Below are 17,084 nucleotides of genomic sequence, written 5' to 3' on the forward strand. Positions count from 1 at the left end.
CTTCATAACTTACCGTCTGATAACAGTGTAGTCTTAAAGACAAAAAGTCTTCATGCAATGAAACCTTTGACAATCTGACATCTTTTTCTTTTGGACACTGTACAACAGCATGTGTTTGTATGGGCCTGATTATTATGGTAAACTTTGTGAATTCACTGTGTCTCTTGTGATCTATGATTCATCTGTCTATTTCTGTCTGAGCATATTTATACTCATGTTTAGGTGAACAGACACACAGAAACACACACAAAAAAACATTAATGGAATGTGTTGGCTTAGGTATCTTTAGTTTATTTTTTTCTTACGTTTGGCACCATCCTCACAATTTTCTCTATCATTTTATGTTATCCAAGTCTGCTTTCTGCCTGTTCTCTCTATTTACTGCACTCTTTATCCTTCATTTACTATTTCTGCTTTTCTTTTACCTTATCTGCAACTTTACCTTACATTATTCCAAACTGACATGTATAACTGGACTACAAATGCTTAAAAAATACAGTTTTAAAAGAATATGATCGCTCTCTTCTCCCACTCATGTACATGTGCTCATATAATTTTTAGGATGTGTGGAAAACAAAAGAAAAGTACAGAGTATGAAAAACTGTCCTAAAGGTTTTATTTTCATCTTGGTTTGATTCTTTGGTTGCAGCTCCTTGTTCAGAGGTTTACATGATGTCCTGCTGGTGTTGTGTAGATTCACTCACCACCTGTAGGGGGCAGTAGACTGATTTAAATTCAAAGACAGACATCACTTCTTTCTGTCCTCAGGCAATTTCTGATGAAATCACTCCTGCAAAGATTTTTTTTTTCCCCATTTTATTTATTGGTTTATAGTATTTAAGTACTGTAATCAAATATCTTAAGTTTCACTTAACCACAATTTTTTTATTGCACCAAAGATGACCGTAATATTGCAAATTGTGAGGTTGTATAAGGGAGGGAATAAATGAATAAGACAGCACTGGGATGAACTGAAATGTTTGTGTGTGTGTGTGTATGTGTGTGTGTTTGTGTGTATGTGTATACACACACACTTATGAGGACTTGTGTTACAATGGGGACCTAAATTGAGGTCCCCATGTGTACATAAGCTTATAAATCATAGAGAATGAGTTTGTTTGAGAAAGTAAAAATGCACAAAGTTTCCTGTGAAGGGTAGGTTTAGGTGTAGGGTTGGTGTAGGCTGATAGAAAATATAGCTGACCAGACGTGTGTGTGTGTGTGTGTGTGTGTGTGTGTACACAGATTTCACACCTCCCCATCACGTGTCTCAATGGTCTTGATCAGGACGGTTTTCTTTGAGTGCATTTCAGATGCTCTCTGCTGGTGCTCTGGACTTGTCTCTGTTGAAAATGAAATAATGCCATTCAAAAGTTTGGGGTTAGTGAGATTTTTCTCATATGCTAAAAAAGGTTGCATTTATTTTAACAAAATATGGTAAAAACATGAATATTGTGAAATATTATTGCAATTACACTACCAGTCAAAAGTTTCTGAACAGTAAGATTTTTAATGTTTTTTTTAAGAAGTCTCTTCTGCGCACCAAGCCTGCATTTACTTGATCCAAAGTACCGCAAAAACAATAAAATTTTGAAATATGTTTACTATTTTAAAATAACTGTTTTCTATTTTCATATTTTTTTTAATTTATTCAAATTGCAAAGCTGAAACTTTAGCATCATTACTCCAGTCTTCAGTGTCCCATGATCCTTCAGAAATCATTCTAATATGCTGATTTGCTGCTCAAATTTTTTTTGAGAAATATTATGTTGAAAACTGCAGAGTAAATTTTTGTTCAGGTTTCTTTGAATAAAAAGTTCCTAAGAACAGCATTTATATATATATATATATATATATATATATATTATATATATATATATTAAAATATAATTAAAATATAAACTAATTTTATTTTAAATTGTAAAAATATTTCAGAATTTTACTGTTTTTGCTGTATTGTGGATCAAAGAAATGCAGGCTTGGTGAGCAGAAGAGGAAAAAAAAAACATTAAAAATCTTACTGTTCAAAAACAAAAAACTGCTTTCTAATTTTAAAACGTAATTTGTATGCGATTATAATATTCCTGTAATGGCAAAGATGAATTTTCAGCATCATTACACCAGTCTTCAGTGTCACATAATCCTTCAGAAATCATTTTAATATGCTGATTTGCTGCTTCAGAAACAGTTTAATAACACTTTATAATAAGGTCCTATATTAGTAAACATTGGTTAATGCTTTAACTTAACTAAGAATCTGCAATACATTTGTTGCAGAATTTATTATTCTTATTTCAAATTTACTCATAGTTTTGATTGTTATAATGTATTAGTAAATGTTGAAATTAACATTAGCTATGATTAATAAACATTTTAGAAGTATTTTTCATTGCTGGTTAATTTTAAAAGAACGTTATTATAATGTGTTACCAACATTATGTATTATGTTGAAATTAGTTGTTTTATATTTTTGTGGAAACCTTGATACAGTTTTCAAGATCCTTTTATGAATAGAATGGTTAAAAGACCAGCATTTATTTGAAATTTATTTAAAAACTATGTAAGAAGAAAGCCATTTTGATCAATTTAAAGGAAAACTCCACTTCCAGAACAACAATTCACAAATAATTTACTCACATTCTTGTCATCTAAGATGTTCATGTCTTTCTGTCTTCAGTCGTGAAGAAATTATGGTTTTTGAGGAAAACATTTCAGGATTTTTCACCATATAATGGACTTGATTGGTGCCCCGATTTTGAACTTCCAAAATGTAGTTAAAATGCAGCTCCAAAAGGGCTCTAAAGAAGGGTCTTATTTAGCAAAACGATCTGTCATTTTTTTCCGAAAATATTTTTTTTTATACTTTAAGCACAAAAGCTCGTGTAGTACAGGCTCTGGGATGCACGTTCACAGCGCTACGTACTATTGAATCACGTTGAAAGGTCCCGCGGAACTACAGACCCTGTGTTTACAAAGCGAACACGCAAAGACTAAGAAAGTGTAAGTAAGTTTGTAAACACTGTTTACAAACAAAAAGGTACAACAGTGTCCTCCTCTTAAATTGTTGGAGAAAATAAGATTTTTCGCAATACTCAGTAACACAGACGATGAACTTATCTACTATTAACTATTACTATTCGTGGTAGTGATGGGAAGTTCGGATCATTTTACAGACTCAGACCTTTGAGTCTCGTTCAGCAAAATGATGGAATCTTTTTTCGGGTCATTTTGTTCATTTTAGCAAAATATAATTAAAATGTTACGTTACTTCCCTAACACATCTACTGCTTACACAAACGTTGATCACACTACAAGCAAGACAAAACTATAATGCTATAAGAAACAGAAAAGATTAATTCATTGTCTACCTGGATCTTTAGTCTATGATTAGCTCATCTCACCTCTTATCTGACAAGTTTTCGGGTTTGAGGGGGCTGTCACGTGATGAACGAATGACTCGAAAAGCCCGAAGATTTGAAACAGGTGAACTAATTCCAGTACAGAACCTAATAGGATGTTGTGCATGCACGACTAAATGAATCACTCCCCGAGATGACTCGTTCTTCCCGAGTCACATTAAAGATTCGTTCAAAATAAAAGAATCGTTCAAGAACGACCCATTACTAATTCATAGCATCATGGACGCGTATCCCAGAGCCTGTGCTACATGAGCTTTTGTGCTCAAAATGTACACAAATTTTTATTTTCGAAAAAAAATGACAGATCGTTACGCTAGATAAGACCCTTCTTCCTCGGCTGGGATCGTTTAGAGCCCTTTGAAGCTGCATTTAAACTACATTTTGGAAGTTCAAAATCGGGGGAACCAATGAAATCCATTATATGGAGAAAAATCCTGAAATGCTTTCCTCAAAAACCATAATTTCTTTACGACTGAAGACAGAAAGACATGAACATCTTGGACGACAAGGGGGTGAGTAAATTATTTGTAAATTGTTGTTCTGGAAGTGGACTTCTCCTTTAATGTATTTCTGAATAAAATTATTTCTTACTTTCAAAAAAATTACCAACCCAAAAATATTATATTAACATTCAAATATACTACCTATTTTATTTTTTATTTAATTCACTGTTTACCTCACATTTTGTAAATAATAATCATGCACAAGACATTAAGAAATGCAGGAATCTGTGCAGTTACAGGTACAACGCCTCCCAGTGGCCTCTGACAAAACACATCTGCAACATTTCTAGTATACCTATCCCACGTTTTCCATCTTACCTCTAAAGCTTATAGTGGAATATGACTGCATGGGCATCACAATCCTTTAACGTACGAGAGGGAGAAAGATAAAAAGCCACAAAAAGCCATCAGAATAAGCAGAAAGGATCTGTTATTTTAAGAACAAGGACAAATCGGTTTCATTTCCTGTCATTTGTACCTGCTCTCCTCTCCTTCCAGCAGCTTCCTGTAGGTGGCGATCTCCACATCCAGGGCCATCTTGACATTGAGCAGATCTTGATACTCTCGCAGGTGACGTGCCATCTCATCCTTCATGTTAGCGATCTCCGCCTCCAGCCTGGCGATGGTGTCCTGGAAAGCACCGGCCTCACGACCGTGGCGATCCTCCATATCTCTCATCTGCCTCATGAGAGACTCGTTCTACAGAGTGTGAGACAAAGAGATGAATGCCACACAGACAAAGAACATACATATCCATATCAGATAGAACAGATAAACATACAGTGCCCTTGAGGGAGTCGATCTCACAGGTGTAAGACTGGATCTGGTGTCTGTACTCCATGCTCTCCAGCTTGGCTTGTTTCAGAGCCTCGTTGTTCTTGCTCACTGCCTGGTTAAGGTCTGACACCTGATGGTGAAAACACAATGATTAAAGATGAGTAGGTTTTTATTTCATTTATCTCACTCAGCTCAGCAGTGAAACATTAAAAGGTTCTTCTTTCATTCGTCTTCTGTCTCACCTTTGACTTGTACCAATCCTCGGCCTCTGCAATGTTCTTTGCAGCGATGCCCTCATATTGAGCACGAATGTCCCTCAGGGCAGCAGTCAGGTCCGGTTTAGACATGTCCATTTGAATTTGGACTTGAGTCTCTTGCATCTGGGCCTGCAACTCACGGATTTCCTACATAGAGAGAAAGAAAAAGCTGGTGTATGTGTTTGTGCTTGGTTAATAAAGCAGCATGGCATTGCTGATAGGACTAGTGGCAGGACTAATCTCAAACATCCACACACAGCTGGCTCTAAAACAGAGGCTTGTCATGCTGTTTTAAAGTAGCTGTGTAATCTCCAGAAACAGATGCAGCTCTATAATAGAGCTCTGAGATTCACCCAGCTCAGCAGTGTTGAGGAAGCCACTTTTAAATTCCAGCTTTCAAAGCTTTGAACTACTTGTAATTGAAAACTACAGTGAAGCTACTCCTTCGAAAAATGTAGCTAGACCAATGTTATTTAAAGAGAGTAGGCCAAATTGTATAATTGGTCCCACTTTATATTAGGCATCCTTAACTACTACTGTATGTACTACTATATAAAACTAATTGTGTGGTACAGTGTAATTGGTTTCATGCAGAGGCATTTCCTCCGATGAGGCAGGAAGGCAATGTCTTGGATGAGAAGAAAAAAAAATCATATTACAAAACATGACATTAAAATGTGTGTAAGTCGCTTGTTTTTCTAAAGAAACACTGTCCAACAGCGACACCAGCAGGTAAAGTTACAGCGGAAGTCCAACAAGAGGAGGCAATGCCTATGACTGAATATGGCTGCTTATGATCACCTGTGATTGGTTCATACGAGAAATCCCACCTCTTGTGTTCGTGCACGTTCCGCGTTCGAGAATCAGTCTAAATAAACAATATACAGGTGCATCTCAATAAATTAGAATGTTGTGGAAAAGTTCATTTCAGTAATTCAACTCAAATTGTGAAACTCGTGTATTCAATAAATTCAATGCACACAGACTGAAGTAGTTTAAGTCTTTGGTTCTTTCAATTGTGATGATTTTGACTCACATTTAACAAAAACTCACCAATTCACAATCTCAACAAATTAGAATACTTCATAAGACCAATAGAAAATACATTTTTAGTGAATTGTTGGCCTTCTGGAAAGTATGTTCATTTACTGTATATGTAGTCAATACTTGGTAGGGGCTCCTTTTGCTTTAATTACTGCCTCAATTTGGCATGGCATGGAGGTGATCAGTCTGTGGCACTGCTGAGGTGGTATGGAAGCCCAGGTTTCTTTGACAGTGGCCTTCAGCTCATCTGCATTTTTTGGTCTCTTGTTTCTCATTTTCCTCTTGACTATACCCCATAGATTCTCTATGGGGTTCAGGTCTGGTGAGTTTGCTGGCCAGTCAAGCACACCAACACCATGGTCATTTAACCAACTTTTGGTGCTTTTGGCAGTGTGGGCAGGTGCCAAATCCTGCTGGAAAATAAAATTAGCATATTTAAAAAGCTGGTCAGCAGAAGGAAGCATGAAGTGCTCTAAAATTTCTTGGTAAATGGGTGCAGTGACTTTGGTTTTCAAGAAACACAGTGGACTAACACCAGCAGATGACATTGCACCCCAAATCATCACAGACTGTAGAAATTTAACACTGGACTTCAAGCAACTTGGGCTATGAGCTTCTCCACCCTTCCTTCAGACTCTAGGACCTTGGATTCCAAATGAAATACAAAACTTGCTCTCATCTGAAAAGAGGACTTTGGACCACTGGGCAACAGTCCATTTCTTCTTCTCCTTAGCCCAGGTAAGACGCCTCTGATGTTGTCTGTGGTTCAGGAGTGCCTTAACAAGAGGAATACAACTACTGTAGCCAAATTCCTTGACACGTCTGTGTGTGGTGGCTCTTGATGCCTTGACCCCAGCCTCAGTCCTGATCAAATTCTTGAATCGATTTTGCTTGACAGGCCTCTTAAGGCTGCGGTTCTCTCGGTTGGTTGTGCATCTTTTTATTTCACACTTTTTCCTTCCACTCAACTTTCTGTTAACATGCTTGGATACAGCACTCTGTGAACAGCCAGCTTCTTTGGCGATGAATGTTTGTGGCTTACCCTCCTTGTGAAGGGTGTCAATGATTGTCTTCTGGACAAGTGTCAGATCAGTCTTCCCCATGATTGTGTAGCCTAGTGAACCAAACTGAGAGACCATTTTGAAGGCTCAGGAAACCTTTGCAGGTGTTTTGAGTTGATTAGCTGATTGGCATGTCACTATATTCTAATTTGTTGAGATTGTGAATTGGTGGGTTTTTGTTAAATGCCAAAATCATCACAATTAAAAGAACCAAAGACTTAAACTACTTCAGTCTGTGTGCACTGAATTTATTTAATACACAAGTTTCACTGTTTGAGTCGAATTACTAAAATAAATGAATTTTTCCATGACATTCTAATTTATTGAGATGCACCTGTAATAGCTTTAAAAGACTTTCAAAAAAGTAAGTAAACAACTCACACCCTTAGATATATAACCACTTTATTACGTCAAAATAAGACTTATAATGGTATGAAACCATGGTATGTGGGAGTTTTTAGTGAGTAATCAGCTTGGTGAAAATTAAGGTAAATCTCTGTCTGCCTAGCTTTGATGACTGATCATCCGAAAAATAGTTAAAAGTTAACTATTAAAAAAAATAGCTGAACATAAATTCACAAATTAAATATATTGTTTAAATTCTTACTGCTTTAAGCTGTTTTGGAATAGATGGTTTGCACTTACTTCACATTTACGTTTGGTCAGTTACATGGCCCGATACTCGGATGTAAACAACAAAATGGATTGCACGGTTAACGTACTACTGAATACTTTGTTCTGCTAATTTATGTTGTCTAAACCATGGAAAAAAATGTGTGGAAGCTGCTAAATCGTATAGAGAAGGACCTAGTAAGCAGGAAAGGGTGACTATTTTGACATACTGAAAGTTAATAGATGGTAAAGATATGTACGAGCAGTGTTAATTAAGATGTTAGCCTAATATTTCACCTACCTGATCTGAAATGATAAGAACAAACTTGAATGTCAAGATTCTTGCCCTGGAGATCCTGGTTCAGTTTAGCCAACCACAAATGTCTTTTGTTTCTCCGTTTTTTTGCACTCTTCTCCTTGATTTGTTATAACTTTTGGGAGTCTATAGCACTCCAAATGTTTTTCCCAGTCTGGCTGATTAGTACAGCCCAAAACATGACAATAATTGACCATTTTCAGCAGCAATAATCAGCTAAATATGTAAGTTTCATTCAGTTCAGAGGCAGTGTTTACGTGCAGCACTGCCAATATGGCCGATTAATGACGCGCTGTAAAAACACTCTATAAATGCTTAAGTAAAGAGACTTTAATGATTGAATTAGTGAATTAGTGAATTAGATTATTTGAAGTGCACAAACTCTCTGACACACTGATGAACTGAATTTTCAGAGCTAAATATAATTAATCATTAATTAATCATTTTGAGTTTGTACGAGACAGATGACTATCTGACTCACTGACTGTCTCATGACTCACCCTTCATAATAAATCAGTGAATCATTTTTTGCCTTTCTGAGTTTGAATGAGACAGAAGACAAAAACATGTTACATTTTAAGTTGTCTTGTCTGTAGGCTGTTTTAGAACATTTTATTGGCACAGACGGTATAAATGAAACATCCTTAAAAGTGCTAACCTCCTCATGGATCTTCTTCAGGAAGGCAATCTCTTCCTGGAGTGTCTCTATACGTCTTTCCAGATCCAGGCGGGCCAAAGTGGCAGCATCCACGTCCTGAAAGTATATGTAACGGCAAAATAAAACTAAGCCACATTTTATTATCCATAACTAATGAGAAAAAAAGGAAATCAAATAGAAATCAAGAGATGGGGTGGGTGGGTGTTTTTTAGGGGACTCACAGCTCTGAAAGCGGCCAGATTATTCTCTGCCTCTTCCCTCAGTGCAATCTCCTCCTGAAGCCTGTTGAGAAGAACAGAGAGAATGGGAGTTTATGTATCTCATATTTATTACAGCCAGCCTATTTCCTTTCCTTTTATAGACTGAAGGTTTACAGCAACCTTACACAAAGCTTTCCCCGCTGGAAAATGGAGTGGGGCCAGCACTTTTAGGCTGACTAACTCCTGAATAGGAAGTGAAGCTAGATTATTGTAAACAACATGCTTGAAAGGACAATAGCAAGGCAGTTTTCTTAAGCCTTTAATAACCTCTCTAGTCCTGATATAGCATTCTATTTGGCTCAAAATTAATTGGTAGACCGGATGAAGTCATGCTTAATCATTTCTTAGCTTGGTCACTACAGAGACAGGCAATTTGAAACTCTTTTCAGCATTAAATAAAGAACACATTAGAACTCTCCAGTGACCCTGAAACACCTGTTCCCAGCGGTCTCTCAGTGGTCTATCAGACCAATTATATAAATATTCTCTTCCTTTCCGACTGCTTTTGTTTGTCCATATTTTGAGAAGACTGTTGTATTAACTCCCCCAACAGTTATATATTCTGGACAAAGAAACTGTAAAGACTCTTCATGAGATAAAGTACTTGCTCAATGTAGCATTCAATTAAAAAAAATCATTTTAAATATAACCTGACATTCTCAATCCATGAAGCAACTGGTAATTTTTCACTCTTCCAACTGTTAAGCCATTGCTCCTGTTGCTATGATATAGCCTTCACGTTGTGTTATGGGTGAATGCAATGTTTATATTCCTCTCAGTTTGTGTTATCTTCACTGTCTGGGGCAGCAGAGTGTGTGTAAGATGTTTGCTATGGGTAGAGATCATGTTCGTTCCCCTGTTGGCTCTGAATGACTCTGGATTGTTATGTAATGTACTGTGGGTTTCTAAATATGATACTCAAGAGTGGGTTGACAGCTTCAGTACCACAAAGAATACATGCATAAAATTTGCATGTATTTTTGAATGATCAAATAACACCTGTTTACAAGTGTACTCCTTTAATCCTCTTTTTCAGTTGTACCATGCTGGGGGAAAAAAAAGTTTCAAGAAGCCAAAGCTGGTTTGCTGTCCAAGATGATCTTCAGATGGTCTTTATAGACACCCAGTCTGACCAAAACTCTTAAAGATAAAGGTTCTTCATTGGTTCCATGAAGTGTAAAAAGGTTTTTTAGATAATTAGGAACCCAAAATGGCTCTTCTGTGGCATCACTGCAAAACATCCTCTATTTTTCATCCTCTACTCGACCATCTAAAACAGGGGTGCTTAACCCTGTTTCTGGAGATGCACCTTCCTGCAGAGTTCAGCTCCAACCCTAATCAAACACAACTGAACCAACTAATTAGGATCTGAAGGAGCACTTCATAATTACAGACAGGTGTGTTTGATCAGGGTTGGAACTAATCTCTGCAAGAAGGTAGATCTCCAGGAACAGGGTTGGGCACCCCTGATCTAAAAAATGACCAAGACCTATCTGAAACAAGCTAGACCAGCCCAACTAAACTGTTTCTTCCAGTAAAGTATTTATGCTTCATGCATCTCACCTGGCTTTTAGTTTCTGCAGGTCATCTACCAAGTTATCCCGCTCCACCTCAACACGTGATCTCTGACTGGTGACCACTTCGATCTCTCTTCTCAGCTCCCTCATCTCGTCCTCATAAAGGTCAGCAATCCGCGTGGGCTCCCGCCCCCTTAAGCGGTCCACCTCAATCACCAACGCCTGGTTCTGCTGCTCCAGCATGCGCACCTTCTCAATGTAGTTGGCAAATCGGTCGTTCAGATGTTGAAGCTCAGCTTTCTCATTGGTGCGTGTTTGTAGAAACTCCTGGTTGAGAGCATCGGCCAGGCTGAAGTCCAGGGTCTCACCCATGCCACCGTAGGAGCGGGTGTAGCCCGCAGACAAGTTGGGCATACTGTATGAGGAGCCTCGATAACTGGAGAATCCAGGAGAAGAAGTGGAGGACTTGGTGACCTCGTAGACTCTGGAGCTGACCCGAGAGCTGCCGGCCCCCCCGGTGGAGGCTCGGCTGAACACGGCACGGGACATTGGTGGCGTCAGGTAGCCGGGACCACCAAACATTCGACGGTATGATGAAGAGGATGAGGAAGAGGCGTAGTGGCTCATGTTGGAGCACAAGAAGGACAGACCAGATGAATACAAAACACCCTCCGGAGAGGACAGAGACAGAATGAGCACATGGCATGCTCATCTGAGGCTATTTGTAGGCTTCTGCCCCCTCCTTTCTCAACTACCCCAAACTGCTTCAGCCCACTTTGTTTCTCTCGTACCATCTTCTCTATTTCTCCTATCCTATCTCTTTCACTTACTGCACAGCTGTCTCAACTCTTGGCACAAGAATATTGAGCTGATTGATTAACTGTGAGAGAGAACCAACAGTGTCCGTCATCACAGTGGTGAACTCATCATAGAAACTTTTCTGACTCTCTGGTCCAGACCAGCAAAATTGGGAGATGACAAGTATGATTTTTTTAATTATTTTTTTTATATACCTTTTTATAATTAAATGGATAGTCAATCCAAAATGAAAATTGTGTCATAAATTACTCACCCTCACGTACAGTGCCGTTCAAAAGATTAGGATCAGGTTTTTTTTTTTTTAAAGAAGTCTCTTATGCTCATCAAAGTTCCATTTATTTAATCAAAAATACAGAAAAAAGTAATACTGTTAGAATATAAAATAGGTGGTTTTCTATTTTAATATACTTTAAAATATAATTTATTTCAGCCATAAGACTCCAGTCTTCAGTGCCACACGATCCTTTAGAAATAATTCTGATATGCTAATTTATCATCAATGTTGGAAACAGTTGAGCTGTTTAATATATTTTTGGAATCTGTGATACGTTTTTCAGGATTATTTGATGAATAAAAAGTAAAAAAGAACAGCAGTTATTTAAAATAGAAATAATAAAAATAAATCAGCATATTAGAATGATTTCTGATGGATCATGTGACACTGAACACTGGAGTAATGATGCTAAAAATTCAGCTTTGCATCACAGGAATAAATTCTATTTTAAAGAATATTAAAATAGAAAACCACTATTTTAAATTGCAAAAATATTTCACAATATTACTGTTTTTTTTACATTTTTAATCAAATAAACAGCCTTGATGAGCAGAAAAAAAAAACATTACATATCTTACTGATCCCAAGTGTTTGAATGGCAGTTTAATGGCAAAGTAACTTGTACGACTTCTTACAAAAATATATACATATATATATTCTGAGAAATGTCTCACTGTTTTTATTCACCACAGAATGAAAGTCTGTTGTTTTGGACCCCACTGACTTTCATTGTATAGGCCAGAGTTATTAAATGATTAAAAAGTTAACTAAAATTAAATTCATTAAAAAAAAAAAAAAATGCCAAGGCAACATTTCTCATTTTTAATTAATTCAACATGTACTAAAATAATTAAAACTAAAACTGAAATAAAACTGAATATTAAAAAAACACACACAAATGAATTAACACGCAACAAAATGACTAAAATTGTAATGAAACTGAAAAAAATTTAAAAATTAAAAACTCAATAAATAACACTTGTATGGGCAAAAACATATTGACCTTGATCTTTCCTTTTAAAATATGTTCTTCTGCAGAAAGTCATGTTTGGAAAGACATGTAGGGTGAGGGTAATGATGACAGAATTTTCTTTTTAGGTTGAACTGTTCTTTTAAGTTTACATTCAAATGCAAAAGAACACTTTGAGAACAAAATCATCCTTCAAAGATGTCTCATTTTGATGAGAAAAATTAAAAAGCATTCACATTGGAAACCCATAAATTACCAAACTGATGTCACTGCATCGCTCTGCCATTTGTCAATGTCATGATAACAGCTTAAGAAAATGTCACATTCTAATATTGTTAGTGCAGCAGCTAAAGCTGGTAAACAGATGAGCACAGACTAAGCACAAGGTTTATCTAAGCTGCCTTTAAAAGGAAAGGCATGAACAGTAGAGGAGAAGATGCACGACTGTGTACCTTCTCTGGAAACGGCAGCAGAGATGATCCACTCCTCCTGCATTTGTTAACTCATTGCGTCATTATTAACAGTTCCATTTGCCATGTCACAACAGTTTTAGGATACGAATAGAATAGAATAGAATAGAATAGTACCTTTCCCACTTGAAGACAGTCAGAGTTCATTTGATTTAGAGACATTGTGATGTTTTATCAGCTGTTTGGATTTTGATGGCACCCATTCACTGCAGAGGATCCACTGGTGAACATGTGATGTAATGCTAAATTTCTACAAATCTGTTCTGTTAAAGAAACAAACATTTTCAGCTAATTTTAACTTAATATTCTAATTTTCCTCTTATATTTTTATTATTTTATATAATATTTTGAAATAAAACTTTTAGCATACCCCCTAAGAGTTGTGGACACCTGCTGAAGACTTATGATTCAGACCTGTAGCAGTATTAATAAGCGGAGAAATAAGTTAAGCTACACAAACCTATATTTCTGCAGATGATCAAACTATACTGAAAAGTGGAGATCCAGGCCTGCTTTCCTATGCAGTGTCTAATAGTTTACATTGTGCAGGGATTTCAGATCTTTTGTAAGCTGATCAAATAAGGCATGTAATTGTTCCAAGCCTCTGGTGGCTGTCCATGGTTCTTCTCAAACCTATTTATAGAGAGTGTAAGAGGACTGGAATTCCATCATTACGAAAGCTTCTCTGGAAGCCTTCAGCTGACAGGAGAGAAAGACCACAAGTGACAGAGGATGCAAACACATCTTCTTTTCTTCTAATCTCCCACTCTCCTCCTCTCACATCCTATTCTGTCTCTTTCAGCTCTATATAAGGTGAGCAAGCCTCTGGGCTCAGCGAGGGATCGTGAGATTTGATTTTATAAAATGATGAAGATAAGTGTTGTATTTAAAGGTGCTTTCAGCAATGGTCTTTTCATTTTGTGTCATGTGACACAAAAACACGTGAACTGAGCATTTCTTCTATTGCATGATGCTACGGTCGCACCTCTAGGTGTCAGTAAAGTCCAAGATGACCGATTTGTATTTACTTTACTTAATTTCTTATTCTGAATATAACGAATAAACAAAACAAATACAAAATACATGCTGGCCAAAACATCAAATTGTGATAAACTCAGAGCAGGTGTCTTTAAGTCTATGGCAACAGACAGTTCCTGTTTTCTTTGAAATTGCTTTAATTAGAGAGTGTGACCTTTCACTATCAGATTTTTCCATGTTATTATTCACACAGAATCGGTGACATTTTACTCTTGTTCTGTGACTGAATAAAAATGTGCTGTGGCCAAAAACATGTCACACCCTCAAAGTTCAGGGACATAAAGCGCGTTGCTGTACAATATCACTCAGATATACCCTATAATTCATGTAATTGATAAAAGATTTTCGTTGTTCCTTATTTAAGCTATAAGACAAAAAATGTAAATGATATGAAAGTGGATATGAAAATGCTATATCTTCTTGAAGTTTTGTGAATCATCAGTTTAACTTCCTGCTCCAAGGCTGCGTGTGCTCTTCTGTTGGGAAGGGTGGAAGATCATGTTTCTAAATATTGAATTGCAACCCGGCAACAGTACATAAACAGGCATACACATCTAACTATGTAAGTGCAGTTATTTTGTTAATGTGCTCATCACAGGACATTAAAATTATTTTGAAGTTGATATGTATTTCTGTGGTTGTTTTGAGTGAACTCGTTTTCTTGTATGCCATGCTTCTCCATGGTTTTCTTACATTTATGAATTTTAGGCCTATTATATTATATTATATTATATTATATTATATTATATTATATTATATTATATTTATAACCAGAACAATAAGCTTTTTAAAGTTCTTCTTCTTTCTAGCCCTAAAGTGTCTGGGCATTAGAGACCATAAATCGTAGAAAATCTAAACTGCAGACAGACATACACACGTCTGTCGGACACTAGGGGGCACTATAAAAAGGCAATTTATATTTTAGATAACTCTGGAACCGTAAACGCTAGAAACAAAACTCTACTCATAAATATTTTCACAGTCCTTCAGTACAGTGGCGTAGCCAGCCCGGGCCCATATGCATGCCATTATGTATGTTTAATGTGAATTAATGTCACAGAAAATGGAATTTACTACTTTTAATACAAATAAACCTTTGACAACCCACCATATATGAGTCCTCTAAATTGAAGACATTGTGTATTTATTAAAAAAAAAAAAAAAAAAAAAAAAAAAAAAAAAAATCGGCCTTCCGCGACGACTTAATATGACGTCATAAAGAGCCTTGAAAACAATCTGGAAAGAAGTGTTCTAAATGACTCTTGGTAAGTTGGTAAGAGTACTGACACGTTTCTCTGTAGTGGTAATTTACCTGCATGTCCGGCCTGAGTTTGCATCAGCTTTATGTGCAGACCCCTTGTGGTATGTAAAAGCAAGTTTAGTCAGTATAGTTGCCCCCCCTGCCGGGTTGTGGTGGTCTGTAGGTGTGCAGGGGGGGCCGTACAGAGTCATGAATGACCGGTGTGGTGTAGTGTGTTGTGTGTGGTGGTGGGGGGTGTGACACAGTGATTGACAGCAGAAGGGCAGGGTGGTTATTCTCTCTAACCAAATGAACTTTAATGGTTTATAGCAACCCCACCCGACCTTGTCCTTCATTAGTAATGGTTGCTAATCACTGTCAACATCAGCTATAAACCATATTTATGAGTAGATAGAAATCAAATGCATATTCAAAGTAATGAGGAAAATAAATTACCAAAGAGTTCAAAATACATTAAATGACATCCAAGGAAATGCAATAAACTCAGAGCTGAAACTGAATGATTCTTGTGTTGTTGTTGTTGTCTTGATCTGAACACTTCCAACTTGCATCCAAGGACTTAAAAAAAAAAAAAATCTTCCCCAGACTGGTCTGCTGTGGACTGTAGGCCAACAATAGGCCTATGATATGGAAATCAGTGGCATATATCAAGTCAGCCCTGGGCCCATATGCAAAAACATTTGCAGGCCTCAGTTCAAGCAGTTTTCAAGTTTCTCTTTACTACTAGTTACAGCATGAAATAAACAGGAATAAATATCAGGAGACATGTTGAAAAAAATCAGAACGACTTAAAACAAATGTCTCATGTAATCGAACAATCAGTGTTTGAAAAATCATAAATAAAACAGCTTGTAAATAGAATTACAGTCATAAGATAACCTCAGAAACACCAGCTGTATACGTTTGCCACAACTTTGATCTCATAATTGTGACTTTATTCTATAAATATTGTGGTATTTACTAAATTACTTAATGCAAACACACTTTAATTCAGTATATTTTATTTTTGACAAAACATCCTGTGTTTCGTTTGTGACTGCACATTTTCAGTAGTGACAATTTGGTAGCGACCATATCACATTACAGAATTTTAACTCAGATACTAATACATTACAAAAACATACTAAAATACTCAAAATCTGCATAACCATACAATCATTTTGTTTATTTCCCCCAAATGAAGAATTATGTGTTCCCTTTTGACACTACTGAAACAATGATGACATGTTTCAGTCGTGACTGCTTTGGTAGTGACAGTTTTAGATTGAACTTTTGAGCCCAGCACAATGATGCTATTCACCACATGGTTAGCTAGCACAGATCTAAACAGTTGTACACACATAAAAACTAAATTTTATGGAATAATATCCCCCAAAAATGGTGTCACTGAAACTTCACCAAATGTTTTGGTTGTGACTGTTTTGGTAGTGACGATTTTTGATACATTTAAACGTAGCTCAAAGATGCTAATCAGCACATGGTTACCTAGCACAGTTCTGAACAGTTGTACACATAACTAAATGTTTTGGAATAACTCTCAATGAAGTGTTTTTAATTGCAGAAAAATAGTATTCGTTAGTGACATTCTTTAAAGTTACACACAGATTTTCAGACTTTTGAACACATTTACCTCAAAATGATGGGACCCATCTACTCACCATGTGAGAGAGAGGGACACACAAATATGTAGGGGTGTAGTTAAAATCAGTCTGAACCAACTGACTAAAACACTGTTTCAGCAGTGACACGAAAATGCAGGACAGATTTTTTAAAACATAAAGTTTTAAACAAAAACAATGGGGAAAAAATGCAAAAATTATTTCAATAT

At 36.6% G+C, this 17,084-nt stretch overlaps 1 protein-coding gene across 1 annotated transcript; it reads right to left on the reverse strand.

Moving 5' to 3' along the window:
* Positions 1-82: 82 nt before the first annotated feature.
* Positions 83-11,131, reverse strand: desmb (desmin b). The gene is made up of 9 exons (XM_051111722.1): positions 10,471-11,131; positions 8,869-8,929; positions 8,648-8,743; positions 4,942-5,103; positions 4,704-4,829; positions 4,401-4,621; positions 4,241-4,284; positions 1,255-1,343; positions 83-707 (listed from the first exon to the last, which is right to left on the reverse strand). Exons 1-9 carry the CDS (start codon positions 11,049-11,051, stop codon positions 666-668), a joined length of 1,422 nt encoding a protein of 473 aa, XP_050967679.1. The 5' UTR covers positions 11,052-11,131; the 3' UTR covers positions 83-665.
* Between the last annotated feature and the right edge of the window lie 5,953 nt (positions 11,132-17,084).

Source organism: Labeo rohita, chromosome 6 (assembly GCF_022985175.1).
Source record: "Labeo rohita strain BAU-BD-2019 chromosome 6, IGBB_LRoh.1.0, whole genome shotgun sequence".
Classification (NCBI taxonomy): domain Eukaryota; kingdom Metazoa; phylum Chordata; class Actinopteri; order Cypriniformes; family Cyprinidae; genus Labeo; species Labeo rohita.